Below are 20,717 nucleotides of genomic sequence, written 5' to 3' on the forward strand. Positions count from 1 at the left end.
TCTTCTACAGCAGAGCCCAGATGGCATCATGAAGCTAGGAAGCTCCTGGAGCTTAACATGAAACAAAAAGAAACAAGATCTTAACTGAAGGTATTGTAGAACAACATCAGTAAAGGTCTGTTTCACCTGGTAAAAGGGAAATGTAGCCCAGCATACATAGGAGAGCTGGAAAGCCAGCAGGAGGCTCTTAGCCGTAGCGCAGCTCAGGTCAAAGCTTAGCAAGATAGCATTGCAGCAGGCCAGGAATGAGGGTCCCCAACCTCAGCTCAGAAGACAAAGTTTGCACCCTGGGAGTGTTGGTACAACAGATAGGCCTGAGTTGAGCTACCCTAACAATGCACAAGCCACTGTATAGGCACTACCATAGGCAAATGGTAAGTCAGGGGCCAGATCCCAAGCCACAGCACAAAAAAACTTGGGACTATATTCTCTGTGCTGCAGGAGTAGAACTCAGCTACCAAATGAGCAAAAAAAGAAAACCCCAAAATGCATAAACCATAGAAAGCTACTATTCTGATAGGGACGATAAAAATGCCATCTCCAAAGATGAAAGCAGTGAAAAAAAGACTACATGGGAAGTGTCAGAGGAGTTTATGAATTGACCTCAAATCCAAAAAGTTCTCTTGGAGAAGATCTCAGAAAGAATTTTAAAAACCAAAAAGAGAAGAAGAAAAATGAGGAAAAGAAAGGAGAACCATGCAGAAAATTATGAAAAATTGAAGAAATTAACTCCTTTAAAAGTAAAATTGATCAAATAGAAAAGTAAAAAACAACTACTTTAAAAGTAAGAGTGACCAACTGGAAAAGGAATGCAACCCAGCAAAAAGTAAAATCCACCAATTTGGAAAGGGTATTGACTCAGCAAAAAAGTAAAATTAACCAACTGGAAAAGGAAACAGAAAAGTTACTGATGAACACCCTAAAACTTAGAATTGGACAAATGGAAAACCAATGACCATGAGACACCAAAATCCCATCAAACAAAAACCATAAGGCTGAAAAAAAAAATAGAAGAAAATGTAAAGCACCTTTTAGGAAAATGACCAACCTGAAAAATAGATCCAGGAGAGATAATTTTTTTTTTTAGGTTTTTTTGCAAGGCAAATGGGGTTAAGTGGCTTGCCTAAGGCTACACGGCCAGGTAATTATTAAGTGTTTGAGACCGGATTTGAACCCAGGTACTCCTGACTCTAGGGCCGATGCTTCATTCACTGCGCCACCTAGCCGCCCCTCAGGAGAGATAATTTACTAATTATTGGTCTACGTTAAAGCCATGATCAGAAAAAAAGAATGCAAAATATTTTTTGAGAAATTATCATGGAAAACCTTCCTAATAAAAGACAAAATAATCCTTGAAAGAATCAACTGATCAGCTCCAGAAAGAAATTCCAGAATATTGTATCCAAATTTCAGAATTCTCAGCTAAAGAAGAAAATACTGCAAGCAGATAAAAAGAAGCAATTAAATATAAAGGGACCACAGTCAGGGTTACATAGGACTAACCTGCTTCGACATTAAAGGATAGAGGACCTGGAATGATGTTCTGGAGGGCAAAGGATTACAACCAAAGAGTCAGCTACTTCGCAAAATTCAACAAATTGTTTCAGGGGAAAAGGATAGATTTTCAATTTTAAGCTTTTAAGCTTATCTGGTAAAAAGACCAGTACAAAAAATTTAATCTGCAAATACAAGTCTCAAGAGATACATAAAAAAGTAAGCGGAAAGGGAGAAAAACATTATAGTTAATAACATTAAAGTGTATACATCCTTACATAGGATGATAATACTTGTAACTCTTGAGATTTGTATTTCTCTTAGGATAGTTAAAAAAAGCATACTTAGAGAGGAGGGACTAGGTATAAAGATTGATCATGAAAGTGATGATGCTTTAGCAGATACTTTAGCTCCTGAGGTTTAAATATAATTGGAAAGAATGTACCTAAGGGATATAAGTATAAATGGATCTTGAAATGATTTTGTTTTACATGATAATTTAGCTCAAGAGGATTATATTTCTCTAGAGAGTACTTGGAAAGAACTTGTGGTCTGAACTGACTATATAATTTGATGATACTCATAACTCTTCAGGATTATATTTCTAATGGAATATTTGAGGAGAGTATACCTGGACAGAGACTGTTAATATGAAATGAGTATGAGGTAATGGTGCTTACAAATCAGTCAACCCTTGGAAGGAATATATCTTGACAGAATTTATAGATTTAAAATAATTGTTTTTGTTGTTGTTCTTCATTCTCGAAGAAGACCATCACATCAGGGAGGTAATGCCATTACAAACACATGAACTGGATTGGGGTGGAGGGCTGTGCTAAGTTACCAGCCTCACTTTCTCCTTCAGAGTCATCTGGTCCAGTTGTCAGATATGAATCAGGACAACTGGAGATGACCCTGGATGCTAGGTAGTCATGTGTCTTACTCTCAACAGATTTAGCCCAAAATGAGAATAACATACATTCCCATTTGTATTTAAAAATTTATCCTACCCTAGGAAAGTGGGGGTGGGGTGAAGGGGAAAGAAAAGGGAACAAGGGACTGGTAAAAGGGAGGGTAAAAAAAGGAAAAGTAAAGTTAAAAAGAAAAAAGAAGGAACAAAGGAAGGAGCAAAGAGCTGATAAGAAAAAGATGATTGAGAGGCAGCAGTCAGAAGCAAAACATTGGTGAGGAGGGATAAGGGTAAAGGAAAGGGTAGAAATAGGAAGACAACATGGAAAGAAACAGCTAGTAATCATAACTGTAAATATGAATGGGAGGAACTCTTCCATAAAATGAGAATGGATAGGGCGGCTAGATGGCGCAGTGAGTAGAGCGTTGGCCTTGGAGGCAGGAGTACCTGGGTTCAAATCCGACCTCAGACACCTAGCCGTGTGGCCTTGGGCAAGCCACTTAACCCCATTGCCTTGAAAAATCTAGAGAAAAAAATGGGAATGGATAGCAGAGCAAATTAAAAATAAAGAGTCCTACAATATATTTACTTTTGAGGTGGAAGTTCAGTGGATAGAGCACCACTCCTGGAGACAGGAGGACTTGAGTTCAAATATGACCTCAGACATTTAATAATCTAGCTGTGTGATCTTGGACAAGTCACTTAATCCCATTACCTTGCAAATCTTCCCCCCCCCCCCCCCCAAAACCCCACCACCACCACCTTTGAAAGTAGAGAGATCATGCAGGGTAAATATGGCTGGAGTAGAATACTTCAACTGAAATAAAAATAACAGGTAGCTATTCTTTTCTCAGACAAAGCAAATTGTGAGATACATTTCATTAAAAGGGATAAGGAAGGAAATAGCTTAAGAGTACCATAAGCAATGAAGTAATATCAGTATTAATATATGCGTTTCAAGAAGAGAAGAAAAATGAATTACAGGGGGACATAGCAAAACTATAGTGGGGACCTCAACCTCTGTCTCTTAGAATTACAAGAAGAAAGTTAAGGTGAATAAATTTTTAGAAAATTTAGATAGGATAGATTTCTGGAGAAAACTGAATGGGGATAAAAAAAAGAATATACCTTTTTCTTTGCAGACATCGCACCTACACAAAAATTGACCATATACTAGAGCATAAAAACAAGTAAGAAAACTATTGAACTAATAAATAAATCTAAGACTTGGTTTTGTTTTAAAAAAAATAAAATAAACTTTTTATTAATCTGGTTTAAAAAAATTGCCAGTATCAAAAATGAAAAGGTTGAACTCACCAGCAGCGAGGACAAAATTAAAGTAATAATTCAGTGCTATTTTGCCCAACTATATGCCAACAGATCAGGCAATATATCTGAAATGGATGAATATTTACAAAAATATAAGCTACATCTATTAACAGAAGAAGGAATAAAATACTTAATTCTCAATTTAGAATAAAGAAAATGAGAAAACCATCAATAAACTCCCTATGAAAAGAATCTTCAGGCCCAGATGGATTTACAAGTGAATTTTATCAGATATTTAAAGGACAATTAATTCTAATTCTATATAAACTGCTTTTAATAATAGATGGAGTTCTGCCAAATTCCTTCTATGACACCAATATGGTACTGACCTAAACCAGGAAGAGTCAAAAATTATAGACTAATCTCCCTACTGAAGATTGTTGCAAAAATTTTAGTAAAGAGATTGAAGTAAATTATTACTAGTATAATACACTATAATCAGATAAGATTTATATCAGGTATGCAGGGATAGTTAGGAAAATAATTAACATAATTGACCCCATATCATTAACAGTAACAAAAATAATTTATCAATAGATGCTGAAAAGGTCTTTGACAAACTATAGCATCCATTCTTACTTGAGAGCATAACATTTCCTTAAAATTATAAGCAGTGTCTACCTAAAATATGTAATGGGAATAAACTAGCAGCCTTTCCAGAAAGATCAGGTGTGAAATAAGGATGCCTGTTATCTCCACTTTTATTCAATATTGTATTAGAAATATTAGCTTTAACAATAAGAGAAGAAAAAGAAATTGAAGGAATTAGATAGGTATTGAGGAAACAGAAATTGTACTCTTTGCAGACAATGTGATGATATAATTAGAGATGATATAATTAGAGAACCCTAGAAAATCAACTAAAAAGTTGCTTGAAATAATTAACAGCTTTAGCATAATAGCAGGATATAAATTAAACCCTCAAAAACCATTAGCATTTATATATATATGACCTCTAAAGCCCAAGAGCAAGAGATAGAGAAAAATTCCATTTAAAATAACTGTAGATAACATAAAAGACTTGGCAAGACAAACTCAGAAAGTATATGAATGCAATTGCAAAAACTTTGACACAAAATCAGTTTTAAATAGTTGGAAGAATGTCAGACATTCATGGTTAGACTCAGCTAATATAATAAAATAAATAATATGATAAAGTAAAAATAATATAATAAAAATCACAATTCTTCTCAAATTACTTACTCAGTGCCATGCCATTATAGCACCAGAAAAAATAGTGACTAAGAATTTCATCTGGAATAACAAGGTCAGGAATATCAAGGGAATTAATGGAAAAAAAAATACAAAAGAAGGTGTTCTAGCTGTACCAGATCTAAAACTTGTTATAAAGTGACAGTCATCAAAACTGGCTAAAAAGTAAGAGAAGTGGATCAGTGGATTCAGAAGAAGTAGTAATCTTCTGTTAGATACTAGCTTCGAGCAAAGAAGTCATTATTCGACAAAAACTACTGAGAAAATTGGAAAATAATACAGCAAAAACTACGTCTGCACTTCACCCTGTTTCGAAATTTCATCAGTATGGGTACAGTGTTTAGGCATAAAGGGTGATTCTATTTAAGAGAACAAAAAAAAAGTCTATATATCAAATCTATGAAGAGGAAAGTTTATAACCAAATGAGATAAAGAACATTATAAAAACTGCAAAATGGATGATTTCAAATATATTAAATTAAAAATAGTATATTAATTAAATTAAAAATTTTGCACAAACAGAACCAATGCAACCAAGCTCCTGGAAGCTCTCCATTGCCAATTTCCCTGGATTGGGCACTGGGTGGAACTCCTGTGTATGGGCACTTGGCCCATGTTTTTGTTTTTTGTTTTGTTTTTTTAGTTTTTGCAAGGCAATGGGGTTAAGCAGCTTGCCCAAGGCCACACAGCTAGGTAATTATTAAGTGTTTGAGGTCGGACTTGAAATCGGGTACTCCTGACTCCCAAGACCGGTGCTCGATCCACTGCTCCACCTAGACGCCCCGGCCCACGCACGTTTTTCGATCTGAAGCCTGCCACTCAGGCATTTCGTCGTGCACCTGCTTTTCACCTAGGAAGAAGATCTCTAAAACCTGGCACAGGTGCACATGATCTGGTTTGCTGAACTCCAATGCAACCAAGATTAGAAGGAATACAGAAAACTAGGGGAAATTTTTTGCAGCTAATGTTTCTGATGAAGGAAATTCTTATGAAAAAATGCTCCAAATGGGTATTGATTAGAAAAATGCAAATTAAAACAACACAACGATACCACCTCACACATCAGTGTGTGAAAATGATCAATTTTAGCAAGGATGAGGGAAAACTGGGACACTAATGTTCTGATCCTACCCATTCTGGAGAATAATTTGGAACTTTGCCCAAAGTGCAATAAAGCTGTGCATGCCCTTTGAACCAGCAATAAAATATTACTTCTGGATCTATATCCCAAAGAGATCATAAAAAATAGGAAAAAGTCCCACATGTACAAAAATAATTCCAGCAGTTCTTTTTGTAATGGCAAAGAATTGGAAATTAGGGGAATGCCCACCAATTGGGGAATGGCTGAATAAGTTATTGTACATGAATGTTATGGAGTCCTGGGGCAGCTAGGTGATGGAGTGGGTCGAGCCCTTGTCTTGGAGTCAGAGGATAGGAATTTGAATTTGATCTCAGACACTTGACACTAACTGTGTGACCCTGGGCAAGTCACTTAACCCTGACTACCTTGCGTCCAGGGCCATCTCCAGCCATCCTGATTCATATCTGACCACTGGACCCAGGTGTCACTGGAGGAAAAAGTGAGGCTGGTGACTTAGCACAGCACCTCCTCACTCAAATCCAATTTACATGTTGTTATGTTATCACTTTTGTGATGTCATGGTCTCCTTTGAGAACAAAAGACAAGCATTACATTAATATTCATTAGAAGCTGTATCATTACATATTTCTTTGGCTATTTGGGGAACTCTTTTAAGGGGAAATACTGTTAAAAGCGCAGTCTTGGTCTTGGTAGGGAGAAACTTTTCATTCTACTTTTTTTAGAGTTTTGGGGTTTTTTTTAGGTTTTTGCAAGACAATGGGGTTAAGTGGCTTGCCCAAGGCCACACAGCTAGGTAATTATTAAGTATCTGAGGCAGGATTTGAACTCAGGTACTCCTGACTCCAGGGCTTGGGCACTATCCACTGTGCCACCTAGCTGCCTCTCATTCTAGTTTTTAAAAAATATAGTATTATTGTAGTATTGTAGTATTAAGTGTTATTGTAAAACAAATGTTCCATCTAAATCTTACTTTTTCCTCCCTTTTTGTTGCTTCTAGGTCTTGAAGGTTGGGAAAAAAGGCTTATAATTTCTGACAGAGCCCATATTGGTAAGAGTAGCATTATTGTATTAATTTTATTCATCTTAATAAGAAATTCATCTTTTAAAAAAGCATTTGGTGATAATTTGTTTTCTTACTTTTATGACTGGAGACTTCATATCATGTCAAGGGATATTTTAAATATATAATCCTTGATTATCATTGGTAGTAGATTATAAGATTAGTATGGATTATCTAAAATTCCAACATAAAATCCTTATTAATGTGAAATTTATGATCATTTTAACTATAATAGATTGTTAAACAAAAGAGAATCCTTTTCAAAATATTTTGGGGATGTTTGTACACAATTCATTGCTTGTCAAAAGTACTTTTGTACTATCTCCCTAGTAATACTTGATTTATCTCATGCAGCACTTGTAATCAATTCTGGGGAATCTCTTATCATCTGTTACTTTTGCAGTAATTCCCAAACTGTTGCAGGATCATTTGAGAAAGTCATGAAATTGAGTTGATTTCAAACAAATTTATGGTCATATAATTTCAGTTGAATCCCTAACTGCACCTAAACTATTTCTGCTCTATCCTTATGAACTCCATTTCCCTCACCAGTGCTGTTTTAAATCCTTGAAATGTCAAAATTGAGAGCAGGAATTTTGTTTTTGCTTTTTCATATTATCCACAGGCTATAGAATAGTTCCTTGAACACAATAAGCACTTAATAAATGCAAATATTTATTGACATGACTGCTATAGATTAATTAGCCTTATTTTGATAGATCAAAGGCTATCAAATGCTTCATTTTGGGGTTCCTTAAGTCTTTTGAAGTCCTGTAATTTCCTTTTTAGAGTTATAGGACCAGAAAGAAATCAAACTATTATCTATATATATTTACAGATATCACTACACGAAAAGTAAAATTCTGTAAGTTTTCTTAGCTTGCTGTATCCACATTACAGCATCTGTTATAAAAGTGAGCAGAACTAGGAGAACTAGGTACACAATTGCAGCAATACTGTGTGATGATTAACTCTGAGGACTTAGCTCCTCTTAGCAGTTCATTGATCAAGGAGAATTTTAAAAGACTTGTGTTAGAAAATGCCATTCACATCCAGAGAAAAAACTATGGAGTTTAATTGTAGACCAAAACATTTTTACTCTTTTAAATTTTTAAAATTTTTCTCATGGTTTTCTGTTTTAGTTCTGCTGCTTCTTTCACAGCATGACTAATTTGGAAATGTTTTAAAAATACTATAATGTCTGGGGGAAAAAAAGGGAGATGTTGGAGTCTCTAAGCTCGATATGAATTAGCTGTGATATGGCCATCAGAAATGCTGTTGATGTCCTGGCTATATTGAGAGGTCTATCATCTAGGAAATAACGAAGTGATTTTCCTAATCTTCTTCCTCATGTTCAAACCAGATCTAGAGTTTTGTTTTAATTCTGGCTACCACGGTTTAGGAAGAAGGAACCTGCATCTTGGATGCTGAAAAATCTTTAGTTTATGTTATATCTGAGAATACAATGAAGAAACTAGGGCTGGGGAATGAGTATTTATTCATCCTAGAAAAGAGAAGACTTATTTTGGGAGACATGTTAGCAGTATTCAATAATTTGAAAGATTTTCATGCCAGAAGAAGTATATAAGATTAGTTCTGTTTTATCAGAGAAGACAAGTAGGAACAGTGGGTGTGTAAATTGCAGAGAGGTCCAAATTTAGACTTGATAACAGAAAGTCTTTGCATTAATGAAAATAAGCTACTTGAAAAACTAGAAGTCTTCTTTTAGATTTTTCAAGCTTAGTTGCAAGCGTAGATTGGGTGACAATTTTGGGGGATGTAAGGATTTGTTTTTGGATATAGTTGGCTTCTTAATGTTTCTTTCAAATCTAAAATTCTGTGTTTCTACCTAATAAAATGCTGAACTTTAAAGATGACTAGTTTAAGTTTTTTTTCTAATAATCTTTATAATATTTTTTTCACAATCTCTTAAAACTCTTAGCAGTCCTCACTGGTGAAAGAAGAAGTAAGGAAAATAGAAGGGAAAACAAAAGCTGAAGCACACTCACATATTCAAAAAAAATACCTGGATGATTGAAAGCTGATATTTTACCTACAGATAGAACAGATTATGTTTCAACTAAGTTATTGCTGTTTTTTTTTTTTTTTTTTAAATTTTCCCCAGCTGGTCACCTTTTGAAATTGTCCAGCTACCCTAATTAGAATTGTTCTTTATAACTTGGATAGTTTACAACAAAGTGTATAATTTATAAGCCCAGGTGCACTTGAGTCCACTTTTCAAAAAGGGAAATATTTTTTCCTCATTAATTTTTATCTGAATTGAAAGACTTTTAAAGGTCCCTATTTTTCTTATATTGCTTAGGTTCCTAGATCTGCAAAATGATAACTCTTACTCTATCTTTGCAAAAGATTTTTTCTGTTACTGTGTGAAAATTTGAATTTTGCATTTTTGTAAATCTTTTATTTTAACATTTTGTTCTTTTTTTTTTTTAATCTAAAAATAGGTGTGCTTAACCTGGGGTCTATGATTACCTTGTAATTCTTTGTAAGGGACATCTGGGTGACAAAGTAGATAGAAGGTTGGGCCTGGAATCAGGAAGACCTGAGTTCAAATGTGACCTCATACACTGCTGTGTGACCTGGGCAGGTTACTTACCCCTGCTCTACTTCCTTATCTGTAAAATGAGCTGAAGAAGGAAATGGCAAACCACCCTAGGACTTATGCCAAGAAAACCCCAGATGGGGTTCCCAAGAGTCAGACACTATTAAAATGATTGAACAATGACCTACAATAGACCTATGTACTTTACTTTATGGATAGAAAGTTCTTTCTTTACATATATTCACATTATTTGAATTCATATTTATGTAAAGAATTCTGAAAGAAATCTATATTCCAAAAAACTCCCCATGTTAACTTTTTTTTTAGTTTTTTTTTGCAAGGCAAATGGGGTTAAGTGGCTTGCCCAAAGCCACACAACTAGGTAATTATTAAGTGTATGAGGCCAGATTTGAACTCAGGTACTCCTGACTCCAGGGCCGGTACTCTATCCACTGTGCCACCTAGCCGCCCCAAATATCTTCTTCTTTGTTTTTTTTTTTTTTTTTTAGGGTTTTTGCAAGGCAATGCAGTTTAGTGGCTTTCCCAAAGCCACACAGCTAGGTAATCACTAAGTGTCTGAGGCCAGATTTGAACTCAGGTACTCCTGACTCCAGGGCCAGTGCTCTATTCACTGCACCACCTAGCGGCCCCCTCCCATGTTAACTTTTGAGTATTCCTCCCTCACTTTCCCCGCCCCCCCCCTTCTTTCCTCTTCTCCCCCCCCCCCATCCTGCCTCTTGGCTCTGTGACCTTTCACATCCTCCCCCTCCTCATGCCTCCCTACAAAATAAAATAAATAAAATAAAAACTTCCAAGTGAAAGCAGAAGAAAGGAGGCACCACTGCTACCCAGTCCAGGGGTATGTCTTCAGACCTCCAGTGCCAAGAGAGGAGATCTTTACTTCACTCTCCCCATACATTGAGTCCTCTTCCTGTTTTTGATTCCCTGTTCCCAGATACTCCTCCCTGTGCTCAGCCCTCTTCCTGTCTCTCCCTTTTTTCCTTTTCCTCAAATCTGCATTATGTAAAAATCACTTCATGTAGATGTCTGCAGAAAGATCTACTTAAATAAAGCTAGAACTGTCTGTTTTCAAGACCATTCTGGGAAGAAGACTATACTATCAAAAGAATTTCATGACACAAAAAGTTAAGAACTTTTGATCTAGAATTTTTCATATAATAGCTATGTATTTGCTTCCCATTGTAAATGGTGGGGGGGAAGCTTCAAATCAACTCATTCAAAAGCTCAAATACTCATTGGGGGGGGTGAATTTATTGAAGCATGATAGTGTTTCCGGTATAATACTATTTGCTTCATAGCAATATTGGCCATCTTGGATAAATTATTAACTTTATATTCTAAGGAATTCAGAATAGAATATTTACTGTTATCTCCTTTGGTTAAATTGAAGTTTTGTAATCTAAAATAATATTTATAGATAAAGTGTTTTATTATTTAATAAGTTAATAATACAACCAAGAATTAAATAGATTTCATTTGTGAATTTTATTTTCCCAATTAGCCCCTCCTTCAACTTAGCAACTAAATAAAGACTTGACTTAGGAATAGAGACTAGATGAACCTTGGTATTGGAAACTTGAGGGACTCCTTACTCTAGTGCATGCCAGGGACTTTTCAATTTACAGTGAGCCAGGAAACTCTAAAACACTGTCTGATACTTTTCATTTTTGTTCTGGTGTCACTTAATTATAATTTTAAAACTTCATTTGAAATTAAAAACTGTAGCTAAATTATGAATGAGATAAAACATGTTAATTTTAATTTATATTTTATTCAGTGTATGCATAGAAATCAAATTGCAAAAGAATTACTAAGCACGTTCTTTGCTTGGAAAACATTTAAGGAGTCTGAGGATCATCCTGGCATTTAAAATACTTTTATTTTTTTTGCTTTAGATTTTGAGTGTAAGTGATGTTAATAAATGAAATTTATCTAGTTAAAGTTTGAAATAGCTATATTACTTCATTTCTGTCTTTCCCTCAGAAAATGGCAATATGCCTCAGTGTGCTAAATGAAAAATACTGTTAGTGTGGAATATATTCTTTTATTCCCTAGTAAAAGTCCAGAGACCTTTTTAATTGTCTAGATTAATTGTCTAGATAAAATTCGTTATTAACTAAACAAATTAACCAAATACAGAATCTTTGGGAACCTGAGTTTGAGTTCGTTAAAAATATTAGGACGATGGCTGGTCAGATTCTTAATAGGAAAAAGGAAGTGAAGGGAGTAACCTCTTCATTTTGGTATTCAATTGAAGTCATAGTAGGACTTTACAGGACTTGGAGTTTGAGCATCTGGGATCAAATTTTGGCTCTTCTGTGTAATACTTTTTTGATTTGTGCAAGTTCCCAGTTCTCATTTGATTTTTTTTTTGACCTATAAAGGCTAATACTTTGACATTATGTACTTAATAGTTTTGTATGAGAATCAAATACAGCAATGTATTTAAAGCATTTTGTATACCTTAAAGCTATATAAGCATAAGCAATCTTTTTTTAATTGTATGGAAGCTTGTAACTAGTCAAAAAGTCCACAAATTCACAAAACCACCTGCAAAATGAAAGATCTTTTGGAAGATATTTGGATAGTGTGGGTTGTAAAAATTTTATCCATATTTTAAAAGCATCATTCTGTTTCAATGCCTGTTATAATTTAGTTGCTTACTAAATTAGCTAATTTTATTCTTGAGCCTTAATTTTTGGCAGGGAGGCATGTTATTTACTTTCTTATGAAAGATGGGAAGATTCAGAGCAAGATGCCTAATCTCTTATTGCTAAACTTTTATAGTCTTTGAGTATTTTAAATCTAATTTCTATGAATAGTATTTTTGAATGCTTAAATATTTGTGTCCAAATCTCTTATTTTTAGATCACCTTTGCCTGGAAAATTCTAAATTTTAACTTAACTTTTTTCAGTCTGACACATATATTAAAGTTTAGTATAGAAAGTCAATCTCAAATTTTAAAAAAGCAAATCCAATGTTTTCATTTTATAGGTGTTATTTTCAAGTATGAATCTTTATTCACAGAAATGACTGGTTCACACACCAAAGAGGCCACCAATAACAACTCTCTTAAAATTTTTTTTGGTAAAAATTCTCAAATATTTTGCTTGTGTTTTATTAATAGAAATAGTCCATGATCAGTCAAATACGTAGTCATCATAAGAACAGAAATTTTATTATAACTTTCTAGGAGTTGAGTGAACCAAGAAAGTTCTTTGAAATAAGAGTTGGTATGCTAAAGAAAGAGTGGACATAGACAGCAACAATATTAGAAAAGAGATAAGTGAATCATGCTGTTTCCATCATCTTGGAAGTTAAGTAGCAGCTCCCAAACCCAGATGAGCTAAATACTAGATGGCTGTATTTGTAGACTCCCTTTCACATCACCCCCCCCCCCCCCAGGTGATTGAATGCTTTGGCAATAAGCACTAGTTACTGGTGAAGCAAAGTGTGCTGTTGCTGTACAGAAATGATGAGACCAGGTGCATGTGAAAGTATTTTTCAGTGCTGAATTTTGTGACGATGGGTCAGAAAGCCATAGTATGCCCACCTGTTTCTGGGACTTGAGTGTTTATGAATATTACAGATATTTTTACTTTTATGATTATGTTTTCAGTATAATTTGTTTCTGTTATAACTCCCTTGCTTTTATTACATTCTGAGAAGGGTTTCATAGACTTCACCAGACAAAAACATAACTGTCTTGATTCTAGAGCAATGGTGATGCTACCATATGAATTTCAAGACTTGGCTTACAATCATTCTGAACTACCTGTGAAAGTTTACTTTTTCTTCGTGCTCTGGTTTGTTGCTTCTAAGTATTTATTTTCTAAGTATATATTTTCAGTATTGTTGAAATATGTTACTGTTGGATAACGTGATCAGTTGATGGATCAGTTCTGATTACAGTGCTTCACTACTGTGTGACATTTAAAAAAATAAAACTTTCTTTTGCAATTATAAATGTCTGTTTTTTCTTTTGTTTTCTAAAGTTTCTTATGATCGGAGAAGGAACAAGATTTCAACAAGTACTTATATAAGTATTTTAGTGGAAAATCAGATAGATTAATTGTCTAGATAAAATTGGTTGTCCCCCCTGCTAAACTGGATTTTTTATTCTTGGTGCTTCCTAATCTTGACTATTGGTGCAAACAGAATGATTCTCAAACTTTTTATCTTGGCATAAAAATCTTATTCTTATCACTTTATATTTCAAAAGAATTTTGAAGTTATCTGAGGGAACCACATTAACACTAAAGATTTCTAGGATCAAATTTATAGTTTTTTTAATTTAAAAAAATTTATTTGAAAAGACATTGTAACTAAGTATTAGACTTGAGGAATCTAAATCTTGAGAGAGAATTTATTTGAACCTTTACTCAATGAAACAAAGCCTTCTAAAAACATTGCTTGGAAATACTAATTCTGCCTTTGCCTGAACACCTTCCTTGATGGAAAGCTTTGAAAATTAATGAAGAAGAAGGGTGGCTAGGTGGCGTAGTGGATAAAGCACTGCCCTTGGAGTCAGGACTACCTGGGTTCAAGTCCAGTCTCAGACACTTAATAATGACCTAGCTGTGTGGCCTTGGGCAAGCCACTTAACCCTGTTTGCCTTGCAAAAACCTAAAGAAAAAATTAATGAAGAGGGTGGCAGATAGGTGGCTCAGTGGATAGAGCACCTGCCCTGGAGTCAAGAATACCTGAGTTCAAATTTGACCTCAGACACTTAATAATTACCTAGTTGTGTGGCCTTGGGCAAGCCACTTAACCCCATTGCCTTGCAAAAAAAAAAAAATAATAATGAAGAGCTTAAATTTTTTTTAGTAGTTGTATTATACATTTTTCTCAGGGTTCTAAACAAGTATCATTATCCTTTTATATAAGGAATAAGGAAACAGAAGTTTCCTCAGCTAGTAAGTGCCAGTGAAAGCTGTAATTCAGACTAGGATCTTCGTCCTTCTAATGAGAGACAACATATAAATTGATAGGTAGTATGCACAAGGTTCATAAAGTAGATGGAAGGTATTCTTTGAGGCTTATACAGCTGAGAGGAATCCATCAAAGTAGAAGATAGTATTTTTTTTTCATTTTTTTGCAAGGCAGTGGGGTTAAGTGGCTTGCCCCAGGGTCACAGAGCTAGGTAATGTCTGAGTCCAGATTTGAGCTCAGGTCCTTCTGACTCCAGGGTCGGTGCTCTATCCACTACACCACCCAACTCCCCTGAAGATAGCATTTGAATCAGAATTTAGAAGGAAGCCCAGGGATTCTAAGAGGTAGAAATGAGGAAGTTAGTTCCTGGTATGAAAGACAGTGCAAAGTCTTGGAAAGTGGCGATGGAGTGTCCTTTAGGAGAGAGAATCATCAGCAGTTACATTTTGGATCTTAAATGACACTTAAAAAGGTCATCAAACTGTTACATCTAGCTTATCATCTAACTATATCTTTTCCACCAGATTAGTATGAATAATTTTTTTCCCAAATACTTTGTTTGCTAAATCTAAAATTAGAATTAAAACCATTAATTTACCTAGCTCCCAACTTAAGTTACAAAAAAAGGAACATAATAGTATATTTCTTTATGAAATTCTTTGAATTTTACCTGCAATTGAAGTCAGCTCCCTGGCCAGTTGCTCTTTAAAAAAAAAATAATCAGATAAAAAAATCTCAGCATCAGTTACTTCTGCAACTTAATATCTGCACCACTTTGGGACAAGTCACTTCCTCTCTCTGTGTATATGGGTGGTATTGAACTAGACAATCTCCCATATTTCTTCACTATTTATTAAATGCCATATTTCCTCCCTAATCCAAGTATTTCTTAAATATTCCCACTTCTATCAGGACAGAGTTTCCAGAGTTGCTTCACTTGTCTTCCTCTCAACACCATTTTGTTAATGTGGTATCCAGAACTGAGTAATACTATTCATGATGTGATCTCATCAGCACATAGAGTACAGTAGAACTGTATATTCCTTTGCTCTAAACCCTGCGTTAGTTAAATAAACCTGGGATTTTGTTCATATGGATCATTAGCTTTCTATTTTCCCTACAACTATTAAGTCATATTTTCAACCATCTTTTGGGGTTGATTTTTTTTTAAAGCTTCTGTGATTTACATTTCTATCCTTTAATTCATTTTGCTTTGCCTATCTTTCCAACTTGCCAAGATGCTTTTTAATATTTTTTCTGAAATAGTCTAAGGTCTCCCAACATTTCCATCTGCATATTTAACAGGTATAGTATTTGTTTTAAGTTGATAAAAGTTGAGCAGGATAGACCCATGTGGCATACTACTCACTATAGACTTCTACAGAATAGGCATTGCTTCATTGATCATGGTATTCAACCAGCTAAGGAAGGGACCCTCTAACTATTTTTATATAATCTTATTTTCCCCATAGGCATTGTACTTGAGACTTTGTTAAATGTTTTGCTAAAATCCAATTATGGTGAACGTGTGTTAACAACAAAACTGAGTGTAGAACCTGACTAGTGCTGGTTGAATAATGTAGATTTTACAACTTAATCATGCCAAGGATATTTTTATCAGCTTTCTCATATTAATCCCAAACTAAATAATTATTTGATTATAGCTCTGAAAAGTTCATTATACTAGTTCTGTCATATTCCTTGATATATATAAAATGCTGCATGCACAGTTGTGGGGAAATTTATTAACTTGTTTATGGTCTAAAACTTGTGGGTAAAGTGTTCTTGTTTCCCTCTTATGGTTGTAGAGACTACCCAGATTTCAAGATCTTTCAGTTTATATCTGTGAATTCCATATTAGAAACTTAGTTGTAATGAGAAACATCTGAACACATAAGAATTTAAAGTGGAGAGATAGGAGAAAAATTGGTTTTTCACAGATTTTTGATTGTTCTAGCAGGTCCTTATATATGAATAATCTGTCTTCATTTCATTTCATTGATAGTTATGGTTTTGTTTTCCTAGTATTTGACTTCCATCAAGCAGCAGATGGCATTCAGGAACAACAGAGACAGGAGCAAGCTGGAAAGAAGTATGTCCTGTTTAATCAAAAATGTGATTCTGTAGTCTAAGCATGCCGGTGTATACTGTTGTGTAATGTTAAATAAAGGTAGAATTTGAGGTAGGAAGATCTAGGTTGAAGACATATCAAACATGTCATCCTGTATTAATAGGAGTTTCCTCAGGCTATATCCCTGGATATGTTTTGCTTTACACACACATACATGCTTGCACACATGCACACAAGACCAAAAAAAAAAAGAAATAATAGGTAATTATATTTAGATTTTCAGTTTTATGGTATCAGTAAATTTTACTGTCAAGATAAATTTAGCAGGTATTTAAAGCAGAAACTAGGCTTTAAAAAAGTGTTCTTTGTGTTGACCTGGTCATAGGAACTAAAGAACTAACTTCATTTTTATTTTACCAATTTCAAGGAAAAGTCAGGCTTAAAGTGTTTTTTTTTGTTTGTTTTTAAGTTTGGGTACCACAAAAAAGGGTATTGGCCCGGTTTATTCCTCTAAAGCTTCTCGAAGTGGACTCAGGATGTGTGATCTTGTTTCGGACTTTGATGGCTTCTCTGACAGGTAACTCACATTTTATTTAAAAGCCAAAAAGAAAAACTGAGTTTTTGAAATCTAGAGGATTTTAGGCTAGCTGATGATGTTAGGAATGGTATTCTAGTTAAATATTTATATTCCTGGGTTGTCATTAGAATTTAGCTGACCCTAAATTTTAAATTGATGAGTCTGATTCAAGTATAAGTGATTCAAACCCCTATTTCTGACAAAAAAGGTAATCAAGAACAAGTCACTCAGCCTCTAAGTTTCTTTAAGTCACAGAGCAGTTGCCAGTCTACAATACTGTAATAGTTTCCTTCCAGAGAATTTTCAATAAATAAAGTCACAGATCTTCCCCACCTCCGCTCCATTTCCTCCTTCCCCAAAAGTGCTGACTAGTTTTGTTTCTCTCCCTCTCCTCCCGAGTGTGTTGAGCACACACATACATCCTTACTTTATACCCATGGATATTTGTGAAGATTTTAAAATCAAATGACATGCAGCTCTAACCAACTTTATTTATTCTGCAGGTTCAAAGTTTTAGCTAATCAATATAAATCTATATATCCCACTTTGGAAATCGATATTGAAGGTGAATTACAAAAACTCAAGGTAAACTGTGACATTCTTAATAGTTTTTGATTTGTACTTATTTAAAGGGCAAGACTTTCAAATTTTGTTGCTTTTCCTTTAAAATATTCATATTTAAGAAGTATACATCTCATTTAAAATTTTTTGTTGAAAAATAGTACTGTACTTAAATCAGGAGACCTAAGCTCGGTTCATTTGATTCAGCCACTAAGCCATTAGGTAGCCTGCTGGAAATTGCTTAAGAATTCTGGGACTTAGGGATCTCATCTGAAAAATAAGGGAGTTGGAATGCATTATCACTTAAGGTCCTTGGAGTGAGTAGAATGGCATAATTTAACGTACTTCATATGACATTTATGTAAAGGAGAGAAAAATCACTTCTTGCACTATTCTGAAATACTGATTAGAAAACAAAAATGTAAATGACTTTTTTTTAATTGCTCTGTCTAAAAAGTATTGAAAGTAGAGAAGCAGAAAACCACCAGTTTCCTCATTAGGTTTTTATCAAGTTCCTATGAACCCAGCATTGTTTACATTTTGTGGAAAATAAATGAGTAGGAGTGGTCCTTTAAGGAGATTTTTTTCAAGTTAGGAAATATTAACTTTAGTGTTAGTGACCATTATCAGTACAGCATAAATTTTGAGGTTATTCACTTGAACCCCTGTTTTTTTAGTCTATTTAGAGTATTTGAGGAAGGCCTGGGTAAGGATAGAAGTAGATATAATCTGTGATAGGAAAACAAATGGAAGTTAGAAATTCTGTAACTGAGATTGACTTCTGACATTGACGTAGAGATCTAGAGAGACAGCCAGGGAGGTAGTGCCCTGTTGAGTTGTAACTGACTCTTTGTGACCCCATTTGGAATTTTTTTGTTAAAGATACTGGAGTTGTTTTACCATTTTCTTCTCCAGCTCATTTTACAGATGAGGAAATTGAAACAAACAGGGCTAAGGGACTTGCCCAGGGTCAGACAGCTAGGAAATATCAGAGACCAGATTTGAACTCAGGTCTTCCTGATTGCAGACTCAACACTATCCAGTGCCTCCTCACCTCCCTAGGAGAGATATTGGAGGTCATCCTTTTCAGACTTCTCATTTACAGATAACTGAGACTGAGAAAGACAAAAATACCTTGCCTAAGATCTTGCAGATAATTAGAGGCAGAGCTGAAATTTGAATCCAAGTTCTTTGGCTACAAAATCCACCGTTCTTTCCATTAATCACATGGCTTAAACAGATAGGTTATCAACCTGGCAGCATTTGTTAAGTACCTCCAGTAGGGAAACAAACACAAAAGTGAAATAGTGCCCTCCAGGGAAGACAATATGTATATTTTCAGGATGGCTCAAAAAGGTCTTAGTGTGTTTTAAGCTATAATAGCTATAAAATAAATGCAATATAATAGCAAGAGGTCACTAATGGGAATGTCAGGAAATGTTTCATAAGAAATTAACACTTGAATGAGTCTTCTTGGAAACAACGGACACTTAAAAGGAATAAGGAGAGAAATCTGTTCTAGATATAGGAGACCTCCAATGGTAAAACTTGGAGGAGGAGAATGACATGTCCATTTTTGTTTATTTTAGAATGTGGGAAAAAAAGTACTGAAAATCCTAGAAAAGTTTGTTGTAGGTTATGAAAGATTTAAATGACTAAGCAAGGGAAGTACATTTTAAATGACAATAAGCCAACCTAGAGAGGTCACAATTAATTAGAACATGACACTTTCCCATAGCATATTGTCAGTCACTACTACCACAGTTTTCTCTTCATATTGTTCTTGAGAGTTAGACCTTGCTTTTCATAGCACGATATGTCCTTATCTTTCGAGAATCAACTCATAACCCCCAAACCCTCATACCAGAATGACAAAGATCACCAACTTAGCATGCCTTTTCACACTTTTTGAAAAGTGTGTTCACTGACAATTTTAAAGCATCATAAATGAACTCAAAAAAACCTAAGGGAAATTGATTCTATCTTTATATATGTTCTTTCACTGAAGCAAATTACTGCTTCTTTGTACCTGACAGTTTCATGAGTTATTTTGACTGGAAATATACATGTCATAGTACACTGAGATGAATTTTAAAGGACTTATCATTTTTCTGTTGTAATAGAATTTTGTCATATCAAATATGGGTGAATTTATATATCAAACAAGTGGTTTTCAGAAATATTTTAAATTAAATTAACTAAGAACATATTGCATGCTCTAAATGGAAATTACTTTTTGGTTGATATATATATATATTATATATATTATAATGGTATTTAACCTGTACATAAACTTCATATGCATCCTGAAGAGATAAATATAGGGGTAAAGTGATAAAATGAATAAATGGGAAGCTTAGAGTTGATAATAGTATGCAATAATCAAAGGTCGTTTTATCTTTGTGTAGCTTACCAAGTTAAAAAACTTCATCTGAAAAAGTGGTTTCTTTACATAGGGTTATATGGAAAGGATTAAACCAATGGTAAGGGATGGTGTTTATTTTCTCTATGAGGCCCTCCATGGCCCCCCAAAGAAAATTTTGGTAGAAGGTGCAAATGCAGCTCTGCTTGATATTGATTTTGGTAAGTGTTTCTATTTTTTGAAAACTTTAAAAAGTCGCAAATTGCTTTTGTACTTTTCCCTATTAAATATAGACATTACAGCATTTCAAAAACTGACTTCAAGGTGCACATAGTCAATTGGTAAAAGTTATCTTTTCCTAAGGCCAGTGTCTATTTTGTTTGGGCAATATTTTATTGTTTTAGGTTTTTTAAAAAAAAATTTTTTTGGAAGCAGTTAAGTGACTTGCCTGGGGTCACACAATTAGTTAGTGTTGGGTTCAGCTGACTCAGTATCTCTCTACAGTGCCCAGATCTTAAAATT

The 20,717-nt window shown here is 34.5% G+C and overlaps 1 protein-coding gene across 1 annotated transcript in view; it reads left to right on the forward strand.

Moving 5' to 3' along the window:
* Positions 1-20,717, forward strand: part of ADSS2 (adenylosuccinate synthase 2) — a 54,613-nt gene that overhangs the window by 12,053 nt on the left and 21,843 nt on the right. Inside the window, exons 4-8 of the mRNA XM_074222869.1 lie at positions 7,045-7,095; positions 16,650-16,716; positions 17,165-17,272; positions 17,776-17,857; positions 20,290-20,416. Coding sequence (XP_074078970.1) covers positions 7,045-7,095; positions 16,650-16,716; positions 17,165-17,272; positions 17,776-17,857; positions 20,290-20,416 — 435 coding nt within the window. The remainder of the gene's footprint in view (positions 1-7,044; positions 7,096-16,649; positions 16,717-17,164; positions 17,273-17,775; positions 17,858-20,289; positions 20,417-20,717) is intronic.

Source organism: Macrotis lagotis, chromosome 2 (assembly GCF_037893015.1).
Source record: "Macrotis lagotis isolate mMagLag1 chromosome 2, bilby.v1.9.chrom.fasta, whole genome shotgun sequence".
NCBI classification, from domain to species: domain Eukaryota; kingdom Metazoa; phylum Chordata; class Mammalia; order Peramelemorphia; family Peramelidae; genus Macrotis; species Macrotis lagotis.